General features: G+C 39.7%; 1 protein-coding gene across 1 annotated transcript in view; it reads right to left on the bottom strand.

The window, feature by feature from the left end:
* Positions 1-4,451: 4,451 nt before the first annotated feature.
* LOC122554719 (large ribosomal subunit protein eL38-like) overlaps positions 4,452-21,962 on the bottom strand; it is a 71,097-nt gene continuing 53,586 nt past the window's right edge. Inside the window, exon 2 of the mRNA XM_087990320.1 lies at positions 4,452-4,662. Coding sequence (XP_087846446.1) covers positions 4,452-4,662 — 211 coding nt within the window. The remainder of the gene's footprint in view (positions 4,663-21,962) is intronic.

Below are 21,962 nucleotides of genomic sequence, written 5' to 3'. Positions count from 1 at the left end.
TGTTCATTTCCAGAAGTATATTTCAGTTAGGTGGACAATAAGGGATTGGTATCAAACATGATAAATCTTTTATAATTCCAGTTACTTACTTCTATTTTCAGTCACCTCTGTTTGCCTGTTTCCCCTCCTTCCCCACTGTGCTGTGTACACATTCAGCAAGAGCATTTGTTGTAACCTGAAGACAGGTACATGATTACAGAAACCTGTTTAAACACACGGCTTTTCACACCTATGTGCCATTAGCAATGTTCACAGCTGTTTAAACTAGCTATGGTTCTCCATTCTACCCTAATACAGTCATGATGTGTACACTCTCTGACCCTTGCTGCTGACCAAGGTTTTAAGCCTTTGGAAAAAAACTCTTGCGCATGCAGTTTACATATGTGGAGAGTTCTAATTTTGAAATATTTTGCTCTTATCTTTATTGGAGAGGTTAGGAATTATTGGGCGCAGTGGCCTTGCCCTGTTCCTAATGATCCCAATGTTCTAGCTTTTTCATTTCTCTGTTCTACACAGTACTGCCAAACTCTAATCCCTCTCAAATTCTACTCTGTACTGCCAAATTCTAATCCCTCTCTAGTTAACAAAAGACTATAATTCCATGATTGCAGGTAGACTCTTTGTGGAGCATTGGTAAAACTGTTTTTTAAAAACATTTCTTGCTGATTGTGTTAATCTTTGTTTAAACTTATGTTCATAATGATTATTTGTTTTGTTTTAAATGAAGACTACTGTAAATCCTGGAAGATATGTTATTTCCTTGAGCATCTTCCAGAAGTGACAAGTTGTCTCATCAACTAACTAATTATTTATACATTCCAAATCTGACAACTTAACTGCTTAATAGCTTTAATTACAAATACACTGACATATTGTTAATACTAGCACTAAGTACTTGTTGCACAATGTAGAAAAGATCATTTAAATTTACAGGGTTAAGTGGTCAAATATCAGACACTAATACAGTAGGTTGAAGATGCGTCATTAGGTCAATGAAAATGAATATCACTTAAGAACCAAATCTAAATTTCCAGATTGATAGAGGATCACAAGAGTTAATGTCCATCAAGATTAATGAGTTTCTTAAGACCCATCCATTTGTATATTCGGTAGGTAACTCTGAGGCAGGAAATGTACAAGGAAACCTTAGTTTGGACTCAAGTGATTTTGAAAATATATTAACCGCTTGACACCTTTCACAGAATGATCTTGTACTATTTCAAGCCTCAGGCAGTTTACAATAAACCATTATTTTTATTAAATTGTCATGGAGGAAAAATATATATGCATGTAAACATTAACATGTTGAAACTAAATACAATCCTGCTTTATATAAGAGCACAGATGCCAACTTGTCAAATTATACATGCAGGTGGGTCATCTGGGGAGATCAGGGAAATGTGTTTCCCAGTTTAACCGAAGAATCAAAGGATCAATCCCATTTATTTGCCAATTGTCATTTCAAGGCCAGTCAGAAGGTAGCACGCAATGATGCCAAAAAATTATTTTTCCACGTAACTAAAGAATGAAAAAGTGATGATAAGACTAAAGAGGCTATGTTGACTGAAGGGTGAAATCAGGCGCTAAATGGGTGCAGAGCAGCTCAGACTAACCTGTCTGAAGAGCTGATTTAGCAGACCCAGTTGTTATAATTGCTGATTACTACAATTTGAGCTAGTCTGGAGGTAGTAAACAGACACTTGCAGTGTTAACATTCAACTGCTGATTAGATGCAGTGTTTGTGGAAAGGTGTGTGTGGGTTTCTTGCACCTACTCTCACCTGAAGTTACAGAGTGCTCTGGCTGCCATGCGGCAATATGTATCAGAATAGGGTGGGCATTGGCAGTGCCAAAACTATCAAATAAAAGCTATCGCTGCCCAACCTGTCAATGCTCTCACACGAGCAGATGGAAAAATAACTGTGAGGCAATCTGGTGTGCCATTATAAGTAATTAAAACAAGCACATACTACTGCACCTTTGATTCTCACAGCTATTTTTAATCAACCTGCTCAGACATATCATTATACACTTCTAGTGTAGGTGGGTATTGAATTGAATTGAATTGAACTGAATTGAATTTGAATTGAATTGAATTGAATTGAATTGAATTTATTGTCACGTGTACCGAGGCACAGTGAAAAGCTTTGTCTTGCGAGCAATACAGGCAGATCACAGAATTAAGTCGCACAGATAAGTAAATATTAGGTAAACAGCGACAAAAACCAAAGCATAGGTACAGGCGAAGGTTAAGAGTTGTTAGTCCATTCAGTCTTCTAACCACAGTAGAGTAGAAACTGTTGCAAAACCGGCTGGTGCATGTGTTCGGGCTTCTGTACCTTCTTCCCAGTGGTAGAGGTTGTAGAAAAACACTGCCAGGGTGGGATGGATCTTTGAGAATGCTGCCGGCCTTTTCTTGACAGTGGGTCTAGTAAATGGATTCTATAGATGGGAGGTTGACCTTTGTGATTGTCTGGGCTAAGTTCACCACTCTCTGTAAATGTGTCTGATCTTGAATAGTACAGTTGCCATACCAGATAGTGATACATCCAGACAGAATGCTCTTGATGATGCATCTATAAAAATTGTTTTTCTTCTAGAGTTGAATGACTAGAAAATGTATCTTTTGGAAATGAACCTATAGGTTGTTTTTGAACCTTATCTATCTCCTAACTGAAGCATGAATTCTTCTTTGGAGACCTTTTCAGGGATGCTGGCACATTTGAAGATCTGGAAATATTGATGTAAAACTTTCTCACAGTAGATTAAATAAATCCAGTCAAGTCTTAGGTTTGGTTATGGTGGCATATTTGATTTTATTGGAACAGAATTCTCAACCTCAGGACCATTATGATTTTTATTTTGTTTTAATGTCAATCTTCATTCATAACTTACACAACATGTGTTTTTTTTGGCAATTAATATTAGCAAAAATTATCTTGATTCTAATTGAGTAGAGATTGAGGCAAATGAAATATTGAAAATGCAGATTTTTATTGAATGGAGCCAACCATGACTTTAAGTTATGGAGGTTTACAAGGCTCAGTAAAAAAGATTAATAACACCTTTCAAACTGAATACGGCTATGGGTGTGAGCAAGAGTGTGGAATTGTGGCTCTTGTTGAGAAAATAATTACATAGCCTGGTTTGCCAAATAACCTATAACTATACAGTATTAGTGCACAATATTAAATGGACCAGATGAAATAGTTTCAAGCTACAAAGAAGCATATTTACACTTAATATCTGAAAGCTCTTCATATAATGAGTGACCAACTCATGATTTCAAGGTAATGCAGTGGAAGCAAAATTTCTGGAGTAATTTAACCTATAGTTGGATTTTAAAGGCGGACAATTGTGGGAACTCTATGGATAAATAACTTTACTCAGCTGTATCTATCTTGGGACAGTCACATTTAATTTTATCCCCTTCATTCTCAAAGCCAATTAAGGATGAACAACAAATGCCTGTAATATTCACACCCATGAATGAATTTAAAAAGTGGAATAGTCCATGGAAATTGACATAAACACTTCTTGCTTTACTGTGAATTACATTAAATTAACTCAATCTTATTGCAACACATTGAAAATTTCTATTTCATGTGCGAGGTAAGGTATGTGATTTATATATATTGCAATATCACTAATTGCGAAAACTTGTTTTTGAGTTTGGATTTTTGAATTTGAACTAGTGGCAAATGGGTGTTTTGGGTTTGAAGGGCCTTAAATGATTAACTTGTTAGTAATTTTGTAGCCATAGTGATGTCTTTTAATAATATAATCCAAGAGGGATAGTTTTGGTGCTTAATGGTAATTTGTTTCCTTTGGGAAACTATGAACATACACAGTCACAAAGGAGTGCATTAGGTTTTTAGAGAGATGATTGTGGAATTTTTTTTTGAACTTAAAGGAGAAATCCATAGCTTGGGACAAATTGGTTTGGTTTTAGTTTTGGTTTGCGTACCTTTGCAGGGTTCTTAGCTGAAACTGGATCTGTAATGCAGAGAAGTTGAGAAAATAGTTTGAATTGTTAAAACTAAGTTGCCTCTGTATATGGAGTTTGGTTTAAAAGTTCCTGACCAGATTATATGGTTAAAACATCGAAGGGTCTATTGGAAGCTGAGAAATTTTATGCTCACTTAAATGACCAATCAGCGGGAGGTTATCAGATTCTTATGACTGGGAATTGAAGCCATAGTGAAGTCAAACCTAGATAGAGAAGGGCATTCTCTCCAGTGTTTGCTGTTGGGGTTAATTGGATTTTATTTTTGTCATGTATTTCAAAATCTTTGGATACGTGTTGTGTGCAAATAGTTTGATTTATTCCAGATATTATCTTCATTTCTTTTGAGTAATCAACTTCTGTTTCATTGTTAAAACCAAATCTGCAACATTGTAGTCTTCTTTTTAATTCAATAAATTCTAAATAATATCAGAGATTTTAGATACTTACTTCATCTCTTTCACTTCCAGATCTGGAGGCAGGAACTCTTCGAGATTTTCAGCCTTTTCTTTGTCCATGATGACTAATATGTACAGGTTACTGCTGTACCATACATTGAATTTTACATTGTCCTTATTTTTCTTAATTTTCACAGATTTTGCATCCTTTTCCCTTGCTGTTAGCAAGAATATTTCTGCAATCTCATTTGAGAGATGGCTGGCCAAGAGTCAAGAAGATTGGAGATGAACCACACTCTGCAACTCCACAGCCTTGTATCCTTTTGTTTCAGTGAGATATCGCCTTGTTGTAGCCAAAAGGAAAATAGTAGCAAAATAAGATCTATGAAGCCAGAATTCAATCTAGGAATGACTTGTCTACTAATGACATCAGTTGAGGTCAAAGAATACATGTTAAACAAATAGAAGTGGTTTAATTTGAAGTAAAAGCTGATTTAGCAACAGTTTCTTAGACGCGAAGTTATTTTTAGCAATATGCCACAAAAATTATTCATATTAATGATAATGAAAACATAAAAATCAGAGACAGAACCTAAGAAAGGCCTGATATGCAAATGCTAAACAATGATTACAATATTATCCCTCAAATGAAAACATATAAGAAAATCAATATTTTCAAGTCCCTCTTACATAATTTCTGTAATTTATTCTCTTTACTTACAAGCTTCCTTTTATTCGTCTTCTCTTTGTAAAAAGTGAAAAGAAATCCTCCCGCTTTAAATAGCTGGACTTTCCGTGACAGTGCCAACTTGTGGCAGTGAAAGAGGCATCACAGAGGATGGCAGGAAGAAAGTTGCATTGGATTTTTTATCCACTTGAAGCCTTTGGAAAATAAATAATTTTGTTTTGTTCGGATTCACATCTTTTTAACCCTCCATTATAATCTCACATTTGCAAAAACAAAGCAACTTTACCCACACTAATGCTAACTGCTGCAAATTTAATCAGGCTTCCTGGGTTGGTGGGGACCAGCGTTATTACTTCTGTGAGCTAGCAGCAACTCCTGCTGGACATGTACACATGTGGACACTGGGGAGCACAGAATCAATCTCAACTGTAATGCCCCTGGCTCTTAGTATTTTGCTAGAACTAGTTGTGAAGGATTACATATTAATAATGATCACTTCAGTATGGAATCGCTACAGCAGGCCATTTAGCCCATTAAGTCCACACTGACTCTCTGATGAGCATCCCACCCCTACTCTATCGCTGTCACCCTGCATTTACCATGGCTAATCCACCCAGCCTGTACATCCCTGGACACTATGGGCATTTAGCATGGCCAATCCACTGAACTTGCACATTTTTGTTCTGTGGGAGGAGACAAGAGCATGTGGAAGAAACCCATGCAGACATGGAGAGAATGTGCAAACTCCACACAAACAGTCGCCCAAGGGTGGAATCAAACCTGGGTCCCGTGCACTGTGAGGCAACAGTAATAACCACTGAGCCGCTGTGCTGCACTTAATTGAGTATAAACATGTTATGGAGCCAAAAGAAAAGCATTAGTAAAAGTAGGCTGCTTATTTGCTCTTACCCAATTTACACTATTACTCAAAGTCAAAGTTTCCCTCCTCACCTCTTTGTTTTCTCTTATTCTTGTGTGACTTTTAATAGTTCCAGAAAGGTGTCAGCAATTCACTAAGACTGTACATAGACAGTACTTTTTCCAAAGATTCTCCCTTCTGCCTTTTCCCATTATTTCAAGACCAGTTTGAAAGACTGCCCAGTTGCTTGAGAAAGAGAGAACTCAGTCTTTATTCCTAATTTTCCGTGGGCTCAGATTATGAAGGAACTGGAACTATTTTTTTCTTAAAAAGCTAGTGATTTAAATTTCCAACATAGATCATGTTTTTAATGAGCTTGCTAAAGCAGTGTTTCAGCATTCAAGTGTTTGATCCAATTCCTTATGTCCAACTGATCAATCTTGAAAATTAATCTTTCACTCTCTTGACTCCATGGAGAAAAGCCATGATTCCAACTGCATAGAATGAGAAATGAGTTTTACAAACTATATTTGAAAGAATAGAAAATTATTCATATTGTTAATAATTTTAAAGTTGCACCAAACCCACTGAAAGGATTTCATTTTTTTATAGTGAACGACATCAAATGGTGGATCTCCTATTCTCCAGTTTTAACTGTGCAGCCTGGCAGAGGCAAGTGAAGCAAGCAAAATATCTAGAGACTCAAACCCTGCCAGCCTTGCTTCCTTTCCCATATTAAACAATGTTTTGAACAGGATAGAAATATGATTCTTGTTTAGTGCATGCAAATTGATGTCATCATGTGTAATGTCAGATTGACACCTAAATGATGGGTGAGGTCAGTGTTGGCTGTTCCATCAGGCTAAACTTCCTGTGACCTTTTTTTTAAGGCTAACAGATACAGAAGGTAAATTTTAACTTTTTGGCGTTCCATGTAAGCTAGAGGTCAGAGTACTTCATGCTCTTTTGAATCTCACAAGGAAGCTTGGGCCTAACCTGACATATCCATTATTCTGTCCACCCCCCAAACCTCAGTAACAGCTAGAGCTTCCCTTAACTGACAGACACCCACAGGCATTCCCAGTGCTTAAAGAGGCCATTTGTGTTGATGGCCCTTTCTCTCTGCTGACATTATTTTTGTTCACCTTCCTTGATATTGCTTCACACCGTCCTGTCAGCCATTGAAATCAAATTGGATATTAAGTAAAATGAAGGTTTTTCTGATAACATCAATTTATATTTATCATTAATATCGTTTATTAAATCGTATCTTAGCTGGATTGTTTAGCATAATTGGCAACACCAATGTTTAATTTACAGAATTTAAGTTATAGAATTTTCAATTCCAAGAATTGAGGAAAATAGAAGGTTAGTATGAAATAATCAAGCAACTGAATTGAGACTCACCTTTGAGTAATCTTTAAGTGTGGTGGGGTTATGGTCTAATTGCTAAGGTAACTGACTCTGGTGTATATCTTAACATTATCAGAGATTGTTGGTTTGAGTTCCCCTGTATTTATTTAGTGCTCTCATTCTGCAGGGGTAGTGCCCTACCACTGGGCCTTAAGATTTAAGTCCCACTTGCCCTGAAGTTACATCATAAGAAATCCAAATAGGTTGATTGAGCTGTAAAAAGCTATATTAGATTCTGAGAAAAGTTATACACATACTGCTCAGAAAAATTAGGTTGTGGGAAAAATATAATTTTTTAAGTCGATGGGTGAATTTGTAATGCCACTGAAGTTTAAGTGCAAAGCAATTTTTCTACTCCTGACAGTACTGTTATTGTATCTATATAGTAATCTTAAGGAAGACTCTGCTTACACACATTTAATCAGATTAGAAAAGGATGGCAAAGTGTTCAGAAAAGTGTTTTTACTGTGGGTCTTAAAAGATGAAAGAGAAATCAAAAAGCAGAGGGGCTTTAGAGAAAGAATTCCAAGGTTTAGGGTTTAGGCAGCTGTAGGTGAAACCAGCAGTGGGGAATGAAGGCAAAATAAGAATGTACTAGATGTCAGAATTAGAGCAATAAAGAGTTTGGGGACTAAGGGAGGGATAAGGTAAAGTTGGAAAAGATCACACACAAGGTTTAAATTTAAGATTTAAATGGAAAACATTTTTTTTAGAGGTGTTGAGGGATTAACAGTAATAAAAATAGGCGAGGTAAGCTGGGACTTTTTTCACTGCAGCATAGGAGGTGGAGGGGTGACCTGATAGAAGTTTATAAAACCATGAGGGGTATAGGTAAGGCCGTTTCCCTAAGGTAGGGGAATTCAGAACTAGGGGGCATGTTCTTAAGGTGAGAAGAAAAATATTTAAAAGGGTATGAGGGGCAACATTTTTACACAGAGAGTGGTTCGTGTGTGGAATGTACTGCCAGAGGAAGTGGTGGATACAGTTACAACATTTAAAAGATATTTAGATAAGTACATGAATAGGAGAGGTTTGGGGAATGTGGGCCAAACACAGGCAAGTGGGACTAGTTTAGTTTGGGAACATGGTTAGTGTGGATTGGTTGGATCAAAGAGTCTGTTTCCATACTATATGACTCTGACACTTTAGTACAAGCCTTGTCACCCAATTTGCACTATCTGTGTTTAGTTTCATTACAAAACCTAAGCCATTTCCCACTGATGTTGAATTTCTCATGTAAATACAGCCTAAGCTGCACCATCTGCTGAAAGTATAAAATTTTCAGCACTGTAAATTGAATAGATATTTCTGCTTTCCTATTAAAATTGAAATCAATAATCTCATTTATTATGTGTTTTTAGCAATAGGTTTAGCAATAACTGATGCGTATTCATATAAATTAACAAGCTTTTATTCAGTTTATCATTATTTATTTTAAGTTAGCATTTATTTTAACATGCACACATCATGTAAATTGGCTACTTAAATTACAACCACACAACACCAGGTTATAGTCCCACAGGTTTAATTGGAAGCACACTAGCTTTCGGAGCGACGCTACCACCTGATGAAGGAGCGTCGCTCCGAAAGCTAGTGTGCTTCCAATTAAACCTGTGGGACTATAACCTGGTGTTGTGTGATTTTTAACTTTGTACACCCCAGTCCAACACCGGCATCTCCAAATCATAAATTACAACCTGCTGTTTGGGCAATTGCAATACATTTTCAGATCGGTCTTTTAGTTAATACATAAAATTATAAGAGCTTTCTGCATGCCTTTGTGTTATTGAGTATCAAAGAGAATGTTTAAAATCCAAAGGGGATGAGTATTCATTCTTTTTGTCAATGAACTTGAGTTTTGTATCAAACATAAAATAGAAATCAAAGGTCACTATTTCTTCCTTTGAAAAACCAAGATACTGTTTCTCTTTCATTTAATCATCAAAGTGATGAACCCTTTATACAAATTGACTACAGGGGTAACATAAATATATCCACAATGACTGAATATTGTACTTTACTTTGATTTTTAATAAGTATTTTCTTCTGGTACACAATAGTATATCTGTCTTTTCATTGCTGTCCCTGAAACATGATATAGAGCTCCCAGCTGGTGGTAAGTGTGCATAGTTCATTGTATCTTGTCACGCATTGGTCTTTGATGGATAGTTGCTTGAACATTTTGGTGATTAAACTAGCTTGAAAATTTTGTGAAAACCAAAGGATTTTCAGTTTAAAGTAAGTATATAAAAATAAAGTCTTTCTGCAATGGTGTCTTTTTTCTGATATTAGTATTCACACAAATTAATATAAATAACTCCTCACCAATTTCTTATACAGAGATTCTCTTTAGTCCCTTAAATACTTTGAAGATGTCAGTCATTGTCTTGTCTCTGAGTCAAAAAATTGTGGGTTCGAATCTCACTAGAGAGTGTGTGGTAAATCAAAGAGTAGAGACAAGGCAACAGGAAAAGGTAATTATATAGGAAATGATAAACTGACCATGACAGGAAGGGAAAGAAATTGAAGAGTAAATCAACAGATAAGGCTAGAGATTACAAAATTAATATAAAAGAATAAAACTAAATGCTCTGTGGCTCAATTCATACAGTACTTGAAACAAAGCAGATCAACTAATAGCACAAATAGAAAGAAATGATAGTATTTGACAAAGATATGACTGTACATGACATAGATTGGGAACTAAATGTTGAACGGTTCATTATATTTAGGAAAGGCAAGAAACTAGGAAAAGGTGGAAAGTTGGCTTTGTTAATTCATGTTGGTATCAGCACAATAGAGGGGATGACTCAGCTTCAGAAACCCAGAATGTAGAAGTTTTATGGGTTGAAAAGAGATGAAAAATCATGTAGAAAAGAGGTCACTGGGAGTAGTTTTGGCTTGAGATAATGGTGGCATTTCTATTTAACAAGAAATGGAACAATCATTTTGTATACATTTGTCAAAATCGATTTGGAGTTACCACCTCAGAGATACATAGTTAAACACACATTGTTATTTCTTTACAGATTCCACTAGCTTGTATTGAGGTGAGGATCAGAATGAAAAGAAGCTGGAGTAAAGGAAGGTGCCGCAAAGCAAGTGACACAGTTAGTGAACATGTAACCTTTTCTTGCTTGAGATAAACAATAAACATCATTTTACTTCACAGGAATTTGTAGAAACATTCTGGATCAGGTTGCCACCGAGTCAGACATTCAGACACATTTTGAGCTAAAGCCGACTATTCCCAGCCACATCAATGAACAATTGCTTCAGTTTAAAACAATGTCTCTTATTGGAAATATGAGCACCAATATTTTTACAGCCTCGTCTAGTTTCTTGTACTTAGGATGTAGTATGTTTTACATTTCTTTCTGTTTACTACCCTTTGTGACATTAAGTGCTTAAGGCTAGATTTTTATATAGCTGGGCTGACGCCAAGGCGGGACCCAATCTCCCATTCCTGGTACTTGTAATTGCTGCTGGTGTTGGGTCCGATTTTTGATGTGGTCTGTTCCAGCGCAAAGTAGGTAGCTCATACTCCCTTGCAACTTTTAGAGAGCTGAGGCCAGCTTCTTGAGGATAAGTGGTTCACAGCCCCCCAGACCAAAGCCTGGTTTGTAAACTTTTTGAAAAGTGTGTTTAAAAGGTCATATCATGCCTCCATGTTTTCCATATCCCCTCCCCTTTCCTCCACATCTTCCATGTCAATGCATACTGTAAGACCATTGAACCATATAATAACAACGACCCTTAAAAACACAACTATTCATAAATGTGTTTCGGTTACAACTGCTGATTTTATAACCGCATAAAAATATAATCAGATAAAATTCAGATGAGATTATCCATTAATTAATCTTGCAGCTCAACCAAGCATTTATGCATAATTGTACTGTCTATTTCTATTAATACAATGTCCAGTTTGATTGATAGCTTATTAGGGTGTAGTTTTGTCACGTGGAAGAAGATTGTTTTCTTTGATTGATAGACATTTTTAACAGGCTACTTTTAATAATACTGCCCATGCCTAGTTACCCTCAAGAAGGTGGTGGTGAGCTGCCTTCTTGAACCATTACAGTCCATGTGTGTAGATTGACCCATAATGTTCTTAGGGACAGAATTTCAGGATTTTGACCCTACAACAATGAAGGAATAGTGAGTGAATTGGGGATGAACTTGAAGATGGCAGTGTCCCTATTGTATCTGTTGCACTTGTCCTACTAGAAGAAGTGGCTGTGGGTTTGCAAGTCTAGTTTGGGCTGTCTAAGGATTTTTGGTGAACTTCTGCAGTGTATCTGGTAGATTATGCACACTAATTCTCCTGGTTATCAATTGTGGAGGGAGTGGATATTTATGGATATGGTGCCACTCAAGCAGGTTGCTTTGTCCTGGATGGTGTCAAACTTCTTGAGTGTTGTTGAAGTTGCACCCATCCAGGCAGGTGAGAAGTCTTCCATCACACTTGTGCCTGGTCGATGGTGAACAGGCTTTGGGGAGTCAGGAGGTGAGTTAGTCGCTGCAGTATTCCTAGCCACTGTGTTTGTGTTGTAATGCCAGTTGAGTTTCTAGTCAATGGTAAACCTCAGGATGTTAATTATGGGAAATTTATTGATGGAAATAAGTTATAAGCTAATGACTGTTTCCTTCGAGGTTTGTATGTTTATTTGGACAACATTAAGAAGTGTAAACTGAAGCAGAGCTTCCCTTATTGATAAAATAATGGCTTTGTCTAATTGTGTAGGGTTGTAAGAGCGGCAGATTTTTTCCAAAGGAGATTTTTGAATGAGATATTGTAAGTGCATTTCAAAACTTTCCATTGTTATTATATGACTCATTAGTTCCATTATGCATGCTGGGTGAGTCACCATGGAAGATTGAGGATAGCCTTGGGCCGGCATGGTGGCTCAGTGGTTAGCACTGCTGCCCCACAGCACCAGGGACTTGAGTTCAATTCCAGCCTAGGGCGACTGTCTATGTGGAGTTTGCGCATCTCCCTGTGTCTGCGTGGGTTTTGGGTGCTCTGGTTTCCTCCCACAATCCAAAGATGTGCAGGTAAGTTGAATTGGCCATGCCAAGTCGCCCACAGTGTCCAAGGATGTGTAGGTTAGGTATCTGGGGTAAATGTAAGGGAATGGGTCTGGTGTGGGTTACTCTTCAAAGGGTTGGTGTGGGCTTGTTGGGCCGAAGAGCCTGTTGCCACACAGTAGGGATTCTAATTCTAATCCTAAAAGGCAAGGAGATGTCATGGGGAGTGAGTGAGGTGTGAGGGATGAGGATGCCTTCTAACTAGTCCAACTTGGTACTTGTTGAGTGGTTATTTCCAAACTACCTCAGAAGGCAGTACATCTGATTCAATCCCACCTCAACATGTCTAAAATAAGGCAGGCTGGATGCTACCAGAGGAAACCAACAGTGACAAAAAAACTGCAGATGCTGGAATCCAAAGTAGACAGTCAGAAGGCTGGAAGAACACAGCAAGCAAGGCAGCAACCCCTCCCTTCCACTCCTCCCTGCCACCAACCAGATTCATTCCTCCCATTGACCAACCCTCTACCTGTCTTCACCTATCCCCACTTCAACACCCTTCCCCTGCCACCCTCTTTATCTGCAACTTCCCAAAACTCACTCCCAATTAACACCCGAAACGTCGACTTCTCCACCTCCTGATGCTGCCTGGCTTGCTGTATTCTTCCAGCCTCCTGCCTGTCTACCAGAGGAAACCAGTCTGCTGAGTCAGAAAATTCATTGACTCCATCTTCCCATCGTAATGGCAAAGATTTTGTTCTCAGTCTAATGATGTCTAATCTAGTGGTCCATGAAGTGCTAATGTAATGGGAGAAGAAAGTCAGGGGACTTTCACTGTGGGTCCTTGAGAGATTCCTGGGACTGGGAACTGTTCATTAGCTTTTCCAACAAGGAAAGCTGTTGAATTTGCAACAGTATTTGGACATTTCAGGGCCCCTTTAGAAGTCATTCTTTAAGCTGCAGATTTACCATAAGAAGATGTGGATTTTCTGTTGATTACTGCAATAATGGTAAGACATACAAAAATAATAGAATTCTTGAACCAGATGGTTGTAAACATATTCCTGGTGCTCTGGCAGGAGGATCTGCTCTTTAGATGCTAAATTTTCATCTCAAAAAGGCCATCTTATTTAAACTAATATACGAGATTATTGTTGCAAGTAACTTTTCAAGGTTTGTTCATCACCATGAGGGTATAATGCTATTGAAGAGTAGTGATGGTTACAATGAGAGTTGCAGTTTTGGATGTTCAGCTGCAGCAGGAACAAAGAACACAGAATACGATATCCCAGAAATAGGCCCTCTAGCCCACCAAGACTGTGTCAACACCTGGTGCCTTTCTAAACTAAAACGCTTTCACCTCAACGCGATCTGTATCTCTCAATTCCATGCCTGTCCGTGTATCTGTAAAGGTGCCGCTTAAATGTTTCTACTGTATACACCATCTCCTCGGGCAGCACATTCCAGGCATTTACTACCTTCTGTAAAAAACATGCTTCTCACATCCCCTGTAAGCTTATCCCCTTTTATTTTAAACCTATGTCCCCTAATAATTGATATTTCTAACTTTGGATAAAGACTCTGACTATCCATTCTATCCATGCCCCTCTAATAATTTTGGAAACTTCTATCAGATCACCCCACCTCTTTGACGTTAAACTAAAAACAAACCAAGTTTGTCCAATTTCTCCTCATAGCTAGTAACCTCCAAACCAGGCAACATTTGGATAAAGCTTTCACATCCTTCTGGTAGTGTGGCAACCAGAACCAAATACAATATTCCAAACGTAGCCTAACTAAAGTTATATACAGTTGCAATATGACTTGCCAATTTTCATACTCTACGCTCCGATCAATGAAGGCAAGCATGCTGTATGCCTTCTTGACTACCATTTCAACTAGTGTTGTCACTTTCAGGGAACTGTTAACCTGTACGCCTCCATTCCTCTGCATGTTAAAGTTTCTAAGGGTTCGGCCATTTACTGTATACTTCACTGCGTTACATCTTCCAAAGTACATCACCTTGCATTTGGCCAAATGTAACTCCATCTGCCATTTTTTTGTCCAAGTCTCCAGCCTATCTATATTCTGCTGTATCCTCTGGCAATCTTCCTTACCATCTGCAGCTCCCCCAATCATTGAGTGGTCTACAAACTTACTAATCAGGTCATTTACATTCTCCTCCAAATCATTTCTATGTATAACAAACAACAGGGGTCCCAGCACTCATCCCGAAAGAAAACCATTGGTCAGAGATCTCCAGTCAGAGAAAACACCCTTCCCCCGCTACTCTGTATCCTATATCTGTTTGTCTATCTCCCACTGGCTATTGGGAGGCCTGTAGTAAAATCCCATCAAAGTGATTGCACCCTTCTTGGTCTTGCGCTCCACCCATTTGGCCTCCCTGGATATGCTCTCCAAGGTGTCCTCCCTCAGTACAGCTTTGATATTCCCCCTTATGAATAACACCTCCTCCATCTCTTTTACATTCCTGACCTGAAACATCTAAAAGCTGGAACATTGGACAGGAGGCTGGCATTCATTTGGAGCATTGAATCATTCCTTCTGAGGTGGAGCATGAGAGCAGTCTGAAAGTATCAGAAAGCATGGATGTTGCCAGAACCTGAAAATCAGATCATGATGCAGGAGGAATCTGTTGAAAGCCAACAAGTTGTCAAAGTAAGCAAGCTCGTTAACTTTACACTTTGTATTCACAACATCGTAATAACATTGAACAATATGTTTATTGGATCTCTTAGAGTGAGAATGGACAGCAATCCCCAGACTTACTTTTCAAATACACACCAAACACATATTTCAACACTGTGCTTGGTACTTCATTAAAAAATGACAAACTACACAGTAAGCATGTAGCCAACACAAAATAGCTACTTTAGGTTCACCAGCTCATATCAAGTAGCTGATGGCTACTGTTCTGTTATGTCTTTAGTTGGAGCAGGTCTCTTTCTCCACTTGCTCCACAGTAATTATTTTTTCATAATGAGCTTATATTAAGTACATCACCTCATGATCATCCTGGATACCTAAGCCACCTTGTGCTAAATTGCTATTCTTATCTGTTTTTCCTCTTTCAAAACGAGCTGATAGAGAGGTGTCCATAGTAGATAAACTATATGTTGTATTTAATCAGAGAGCCCAATTGCTGGCATTCAGCTAACTCAGCTGTAGATGGCAGATGAGATGTAGTTTGAAGGTTGAATGACTAATGCAGCAAAATCTAAAGTCCCCTTGACTTAAATAATAAAATCCATGGACCAATACGTGGTATTTAATCAGCCAAAAAGCAGATTCCAATGTAAGAGAAGAATAACTTGTCTAAATCAGCCAATCGTTTCACTTCTAAATGGAATAGGTGATGAGCTCCAGTAAACCAGTTCAAGCAGTGAACTGACATATGGAACCATGATTTCATTTGTTATTTTGCTAAAGTCTTAATGAGACGAGCTGAGAGTTCAATGTCTGAGGATGTGGTCACCTACATTGAACTGCAGCATTGCTATGGATAATAACCATCACATTTGAAAATTTAAGGGGCAGAATTTAATGGGGCCTGTCAGAAAAAGAAATGAGATGGGTGGGTGGACTTAATGAGGTAAATGCAGAAATCTCAATTTCCCGACGTTTAATTTGAGAAACTTGTCAGCAGTGTTTTATGAAGCAGCCATCTCTGGTGGCACGAACCTTTTGTCATGCATTTGAATCATATGAATATTCATTAAATGTAAACTTCACTGAATTTTATCCTACCTTCAAGATTAAGTCAAAGGCACACAGGAAACGCATGCCTCCTGTTTCCTGACAGCTTAAAGGTGGAGTGAACTTGGAGAGATTGTTCAAACTTTGAAGAAGGTTTTAATAAAGTTTCGTTCTTTGTCTAACTCAGCAGCTCAGGGGGATGGAGCAGGAGAGGCTAGAGTGCCTGTTGCAACAAGATGAGGGTCAGATAATTGATTCCCCAAATGGCAGTGCATCAAGATATTGGTATGTGTGGGGCTAGGGTGGGAAGAAGAAATTTCTGCAAGGAATCTGGTCCCAGCTGATAGGACAGGGTCCATCATTACAAATTTGTGTCTCAGTGATACAACTGGATTGTAAATGGCAGGTCAATAGTCAGAGAAGTATATCCAGTTTGAGTGAGTGAGAAGGTAGTTCAAGGACCACTGAAGGAAAGTTAAAGGAGAACAAGCACAGGGAGGGTAGCTCCAGAATGATAGCAGGTAGGTCAAGGATAGGTGGAGAAGTATTGAGGCGGATGGGCTGATACAGTTTGGTCACACTCTGCATGGCCTTCCTCTTGATCTTTCTCCCCAACTGGTGATCTTGAAACCTATGCTGTTATGCAGCCATAGTCCCGCTCTTGTGGATCCTCTCTTCCACTGCATGAGTTTGTTAAACTATTGAATGTATGAGGATCATAACAAATCCACAACATGAAATTGTTATGAACACCTGTTTACATAGGCTTTGTTCAAAGAGCAGCTGTCCTCACCCAGTGGGAATGCATGGCCTTCACATGGGCCACACCCAGAACTTCTCCCATTCCAGAGTTGCCTGCCATATTCAATTAATAACCTGGTTCTCGGAGACCTTTCTTAGCTCAACAAATTAGGTGATCCAGTAAGGTGTTTCAAGCAGTGAAGTGGCATATGGAACCATATGAGCATACACATTAGAAGCAAGTACAGGCCATTTCCCACCTTAAGCCTGCTGCACTATTCAATAAGGTCAAGATTTGATTGTGGCATCAACGCCACACTCTGTGATTGATTTATTATCACATGTATGGAAGTAAAGTAAAAAGCTTTGTTTATGAGCAGTACAGGCAAACCATAGTAAGCAAGGATGTACAGATCGAAAAGATGTTCTGGGCGGGTGCTAGGTGAGAGCAACGTTAGCAAGATTACCATTATTTGAGGCTAGAGAGTCCATTCATCAGTCTAATAACAGCCGGGAAGATGCTGTTCCTGACCCTGCTGGTGTATGTGTTCAAACTTCTGTATCTTCTGCCTGTTGGAAGAGCTTGTTGGAGAGCATTACCGGGGTGCAATGGGTCTTTGATGATGTTGGCAGCCATGTAAATGGGGTCCATGGATGGAAGGCTGGCTTCTGTGATGGTCTGGGCTATGAACACAACCTCCTGTAGTGTCTTACAGTCCTGGGCAGAGCAGTTGCCATGCCAGGTCGTTATGCACCCAGACAGTATGCTTTCAATTTTGAAGTTGGTGAGGGTCTTTATGGACATGGAGAAAGTGAGGATGCAGATGCTGGAGATCAGAGCTGAAAATGTGTTGCTGGAAAAGCGCAGCAGGTCAGGCAGCATCCAAGGAGCAGGAGAATCGACGGTAAGGGCTCATGCCCGAAACGTCGATTCTCCTGCTCCTTGGATGCTGCCTGACCTGCTGCGCTTTTCCAGCAACACATTTTCAGCTTTTTATGGACATGCTAAATCTCCTGAGCTGCCTGAGGAAGAAGAGACATTGTTGTTCCTTCTTGACCGTTGCATCTTCTTGACCGTTGTCACTCTGAGGAACTTGATGCTCTCCACCCTCTCAAGCTCAGCTCCATTGATGTAGCTGGGCACGTGTTCTCCTCCTTCCTTTCGGAAGTCAATGATCAGTTCTTTAGTTTGCCGACATTGAGAGAGAGGTCGTTATCATTATACCATGACACCAAGCCCTCTATCTCCTTTCTGTATTCTGCCTTGTCATTGTTGGATATCCGTCTACTACGGTGGTGTCGTCAGCAAACTTGTAGATGGTGTTCACTTGGAATTTGGCTGTAGAATCATAAGTGAATAGGGAGTACTGTCGGGGGCTGAAGACGCATCCTTGGCGGGGGGGGGGGAGTATCCAGTGTTGAGTGTTATTCTGGAAGAGGATATAAACTCCCTTTTCTGGCTGGCGTTTTTAGGTGGCATGATAGCTCAGTGGTTAGCACTGTTGCCTCACAGCGCCATGGACCCGGGCTTGATTCCAGCCTCGGGCGACTGTCTGTGCGGAGTTTGCACATTCTCCCTTCTCTGTGTGGATTTGCTCTGGGTGCTCCAGTTTCTTCCCACAGTTCAAAGATGTGCAGGTTAGGTCAATTGACCATCTGAATTGCCCATAGGGATGCGTAGGTTAAGTGTATTAGTCAGGGGCAAATATTAGATAGGGGAATGGGTCTAGGAATCCTGAAGAAGGGCTTATGCCCGAAACGTCGATTCTCCTGTTCCCTGGATGCTGCTTGACCTGCTGCGCTTTTCCAGCAACACATTTTCAGCTCTGATCTCCAGCATCTGCAGACCTCACTTTCTCCTGCATGACTGATTTCACAAACGATCATTATCACAGTGGGGTGCCTGAAGTTCACTGTTTGATTGTCAGCTTCTTTGATGTAGGATTATGTATACAAATGCTTACATTTATAAGAGTTTAGGTAATTGAAGGAATTTAAAGGTAATTCTCATTTTTTAGGGTTATTTTAAAATAATGAGGTAATCAATAGACACCTAGAGCCTTATTTTGTTTCATTTCAGCATGGATCACATGGTCTACCATGGTATATACTAGATTGGCATGGAAGGCATGTGGCAGGGGCTGGGGAGAGAGAAATAGATTGCATTGGAGGGTATAGAGGCCTCTGGGACTGACTATAAAGGATTTTAGGAAAGACCATGGGTGGTGGATAGAAGACAAAAGGTGGCCTGAGACGGCTGGCGGGGCATGCAACTGGCTGAGGGAAGATGAGAGAATATGAGAGGGTGGGGACTAGAGAACAATTTTTCTTTTCTCTTGACAACTGAGACAAAAAGCTGAATTTTCACAGCTCCTTAATAACATGGGCAATAGAAGTCAGTTGGGGAAAAATGGCAAGATTGGACAAATGAGATTGCCAATAAGAAATATGAGACTTGCTGCATTCCCATCTCATTTGTAACAATCCTCACCTTATTCATACGTAGTTTCCTACTCTTCCAGGCTCTAAAGAGAAATTAATGGCAACATTTTCCAACAACCTGGTGACTTCAGCTCATCGCTTGCTTCTCTGGGCCTTCACTTTGGTCAGCATTCCCCAACATCTCAGGTTACACACCATGGGCAACGACTCCTCTCCACCATTCCCATCTATTGATATTGGCACTGAACACACACCAGCTCCACCCTATCATCATAGAATATCTCTGATTCCTGTAAAATACAATGCTATACTTCATGATGGCACTTTGGAGTGCATTGGTACCTTTCATTGTAATGCTGCTGCCAGACCACTTTGCATGCAGAGACAAGCACTAGCTTATGGATTGGACCAGGCGAAATCTCAGTGCTCCTCACTTGCTCCCTGAATGTTCATTCATTTGTGCCTACTTGGATGCTCACAGCATTTATGCCATGTCTTGCTTTGCCTTTTTTGTGCTTTTCCCATGAGCCTGGGCTTTAACCCTTCTGTCTTCCCTTGCTGTCTAATGCAGAGACAATGCAGGCAACTTGTCGTAGTTGTGATCAGCTCTGATCAGGAGAAAGTGAGTACTGCAGATGCTGGAGATCAGAATCAAAATGTGTGGCACTGGAAAAGCACAGCAGGTCAGGCAGCATCCGAGGAGCAGGAGATTCAATGTTTCCGACATAAGCCCTCCTGCTCCTCGGATGCTGCCTCATCAGCTGTGATCAGTCAAGGAGGTGGAAATATTGCTGTACTGCACGGTGTTACATCAATGTCACACCAACACCATGTGCCGGCAGCTTCTGCACAAACATATTTCATGTGCTTCAGCCAAATGGCCATGTCTCAAAAGTCAAAAAGGCAGTAGATCTCAAACACATTGAGGTAAAGTCTCATCAACCAGGGCTTCCTGCCGCAGTCAATCAAGAGCAGCATCCAATTTCAGTCCAGGAGCTTGAACATGGTCTGTCAGCCACTTGATGCAGTCAGCACCTGGGATTCCAGTCCGAGGGGTGGGCCATGGTCAATCCTGTAGATCCAGCCCAGGGGATTCGCAGTCAGTCATTGATGAGGTATACAGAGATCGGTCAGGGGCCCAGTCACTCACCAGTCAGGATGATCATCTTAGTTGGTAAAGTAGTTAAGATACGGTCAGTCCTGGGTGTCTGTTCACTAACAGCTAAGGGGCTTATCAGGAGCCACTGCTGTGGTGAGAATTGCAGGCAGCAAGCTGGGATGCAGAGGAGACAATAATTCTCAATAGTCATCTGTGTGCAGTAGAATTAATCACAGACAACTTTAAAAGTGTAATCCATGGGTTATGATTCACAAAGATAATCATAGAATCAAAAGGCTCTTCAGCCCATCAAGTCTGTACCATGAAAAATATACCACGACCTATTCTAATTCCACTTTCCTGCACTAGCCTTAAATGTTATGACATTTCAAGTGTTCATCCAAGTACTTTTTAAAAGTTGTGAGGTTTCCTGCCTCAACTACCTTCCCAGCAGTTCATTCGAGACCCACATCAATCTCTAGGTGAAAAGGCGTTTCCTAAAATCCCTTCTAAGCCTCCTGCCTTTCACTTTAAAATTATGCCCTCTTGTTATTGATCTCACAGGCTAGACAACAGCAAAGAGCTGGGTGCTTTCACCTTGAACTATTTTGACAGCATGCTCTTGTATGCAATGCTGCCTTCCTTGGGTGATGTGTAAGGCGGGGTCGAGTGTGATCAGGTCTTCAGTAAAACCTACAGACTCCTACTGTATTTCTGCAGCATGGCTTGTGCTGTATACATTGGAATAAGGTTCACTATGTCAAAGGTCCAAGTGAAGGCTCCCATTAATATCTGTCCCTCCAAAATGAAAATGAGAACATCCAAGTCAGATTTGCTGCATCAGGAATATTTCTGGCAATGAACTTCTGTCTTGAGAGAGAAAATTCACGCCATGATATCAAAAGATGTTTTTACATTTATAAGTACCAATTTTTGTTGTCCTATCCTTTGTAAAAATAATTCACTGATTGTGTTGGTGGCACTAACTGTATTTTCATTTTAGATTAAGAGACCATTCTATGTCACAGTTCTGATCTTTCCCTACTGGAAATAAAGTTTATGTTTAAGTTTGCATCCAATCTATTTCTTTGTTCTCAGTGACAACAGTGCACTGAATCAATACTCAGCAGAAAAGCTTTCAAAGGCTGTGCGACTGCCAAAATGCCGCGTGTAGTATACCGATGTGTAATGGCTAACATATGTTGCATTTGTAAACTTGCAAAATTATTTTTTAATGATCCCATTTTAAAGTATGGTATAGAAAAGCCACAAGAGCAGTAAATTCTCCAGAAATGTTTCAGCTGTGGTACAATTAGCAGCACGAAGGTCTGGACCCATGACTTCTACTTGCTGCTTTGTCAGTCTTGTTGGCAACTTCATCTGCAGATGTAAACAAGATGCTTTTACTAGTAGAAGGGTAAAACAAGCCAGGATTTTACAGCTTCAAAATGGAAAGCAATGAAGGCCAGAATGGCTGTACAATTGTATGGGGCAACACAAGGAGGAGTCTGATCTAAAAGTGCTCAGGCAGCATGTTACCAGTGGCAGACAGGAGGTCACGTGAGAACA

This window comes from Chiloscyllium plagiosum, unplaced genomic scaffold (genome assembly GCF_037043375.1).
Source record: "Chiloscyllium plagiosum isolate Xiang-an unplaced genomic scaffold, Cpla_swu_hap1 HiC_scaffold_9, whole genome shotgun sequence".
NCBI classification, from domain to species: domain Eukaryota; kingdom Metazoa; phylum Chordata; class Chondrichthyes; order Orectolobiformes; family Hemiscylliidae; genus Chiloscyllium; species Chiloscyllium plagiosum.
This window is presented reverse-complemented; position numbering and strand designations above follow the sequence as displayed.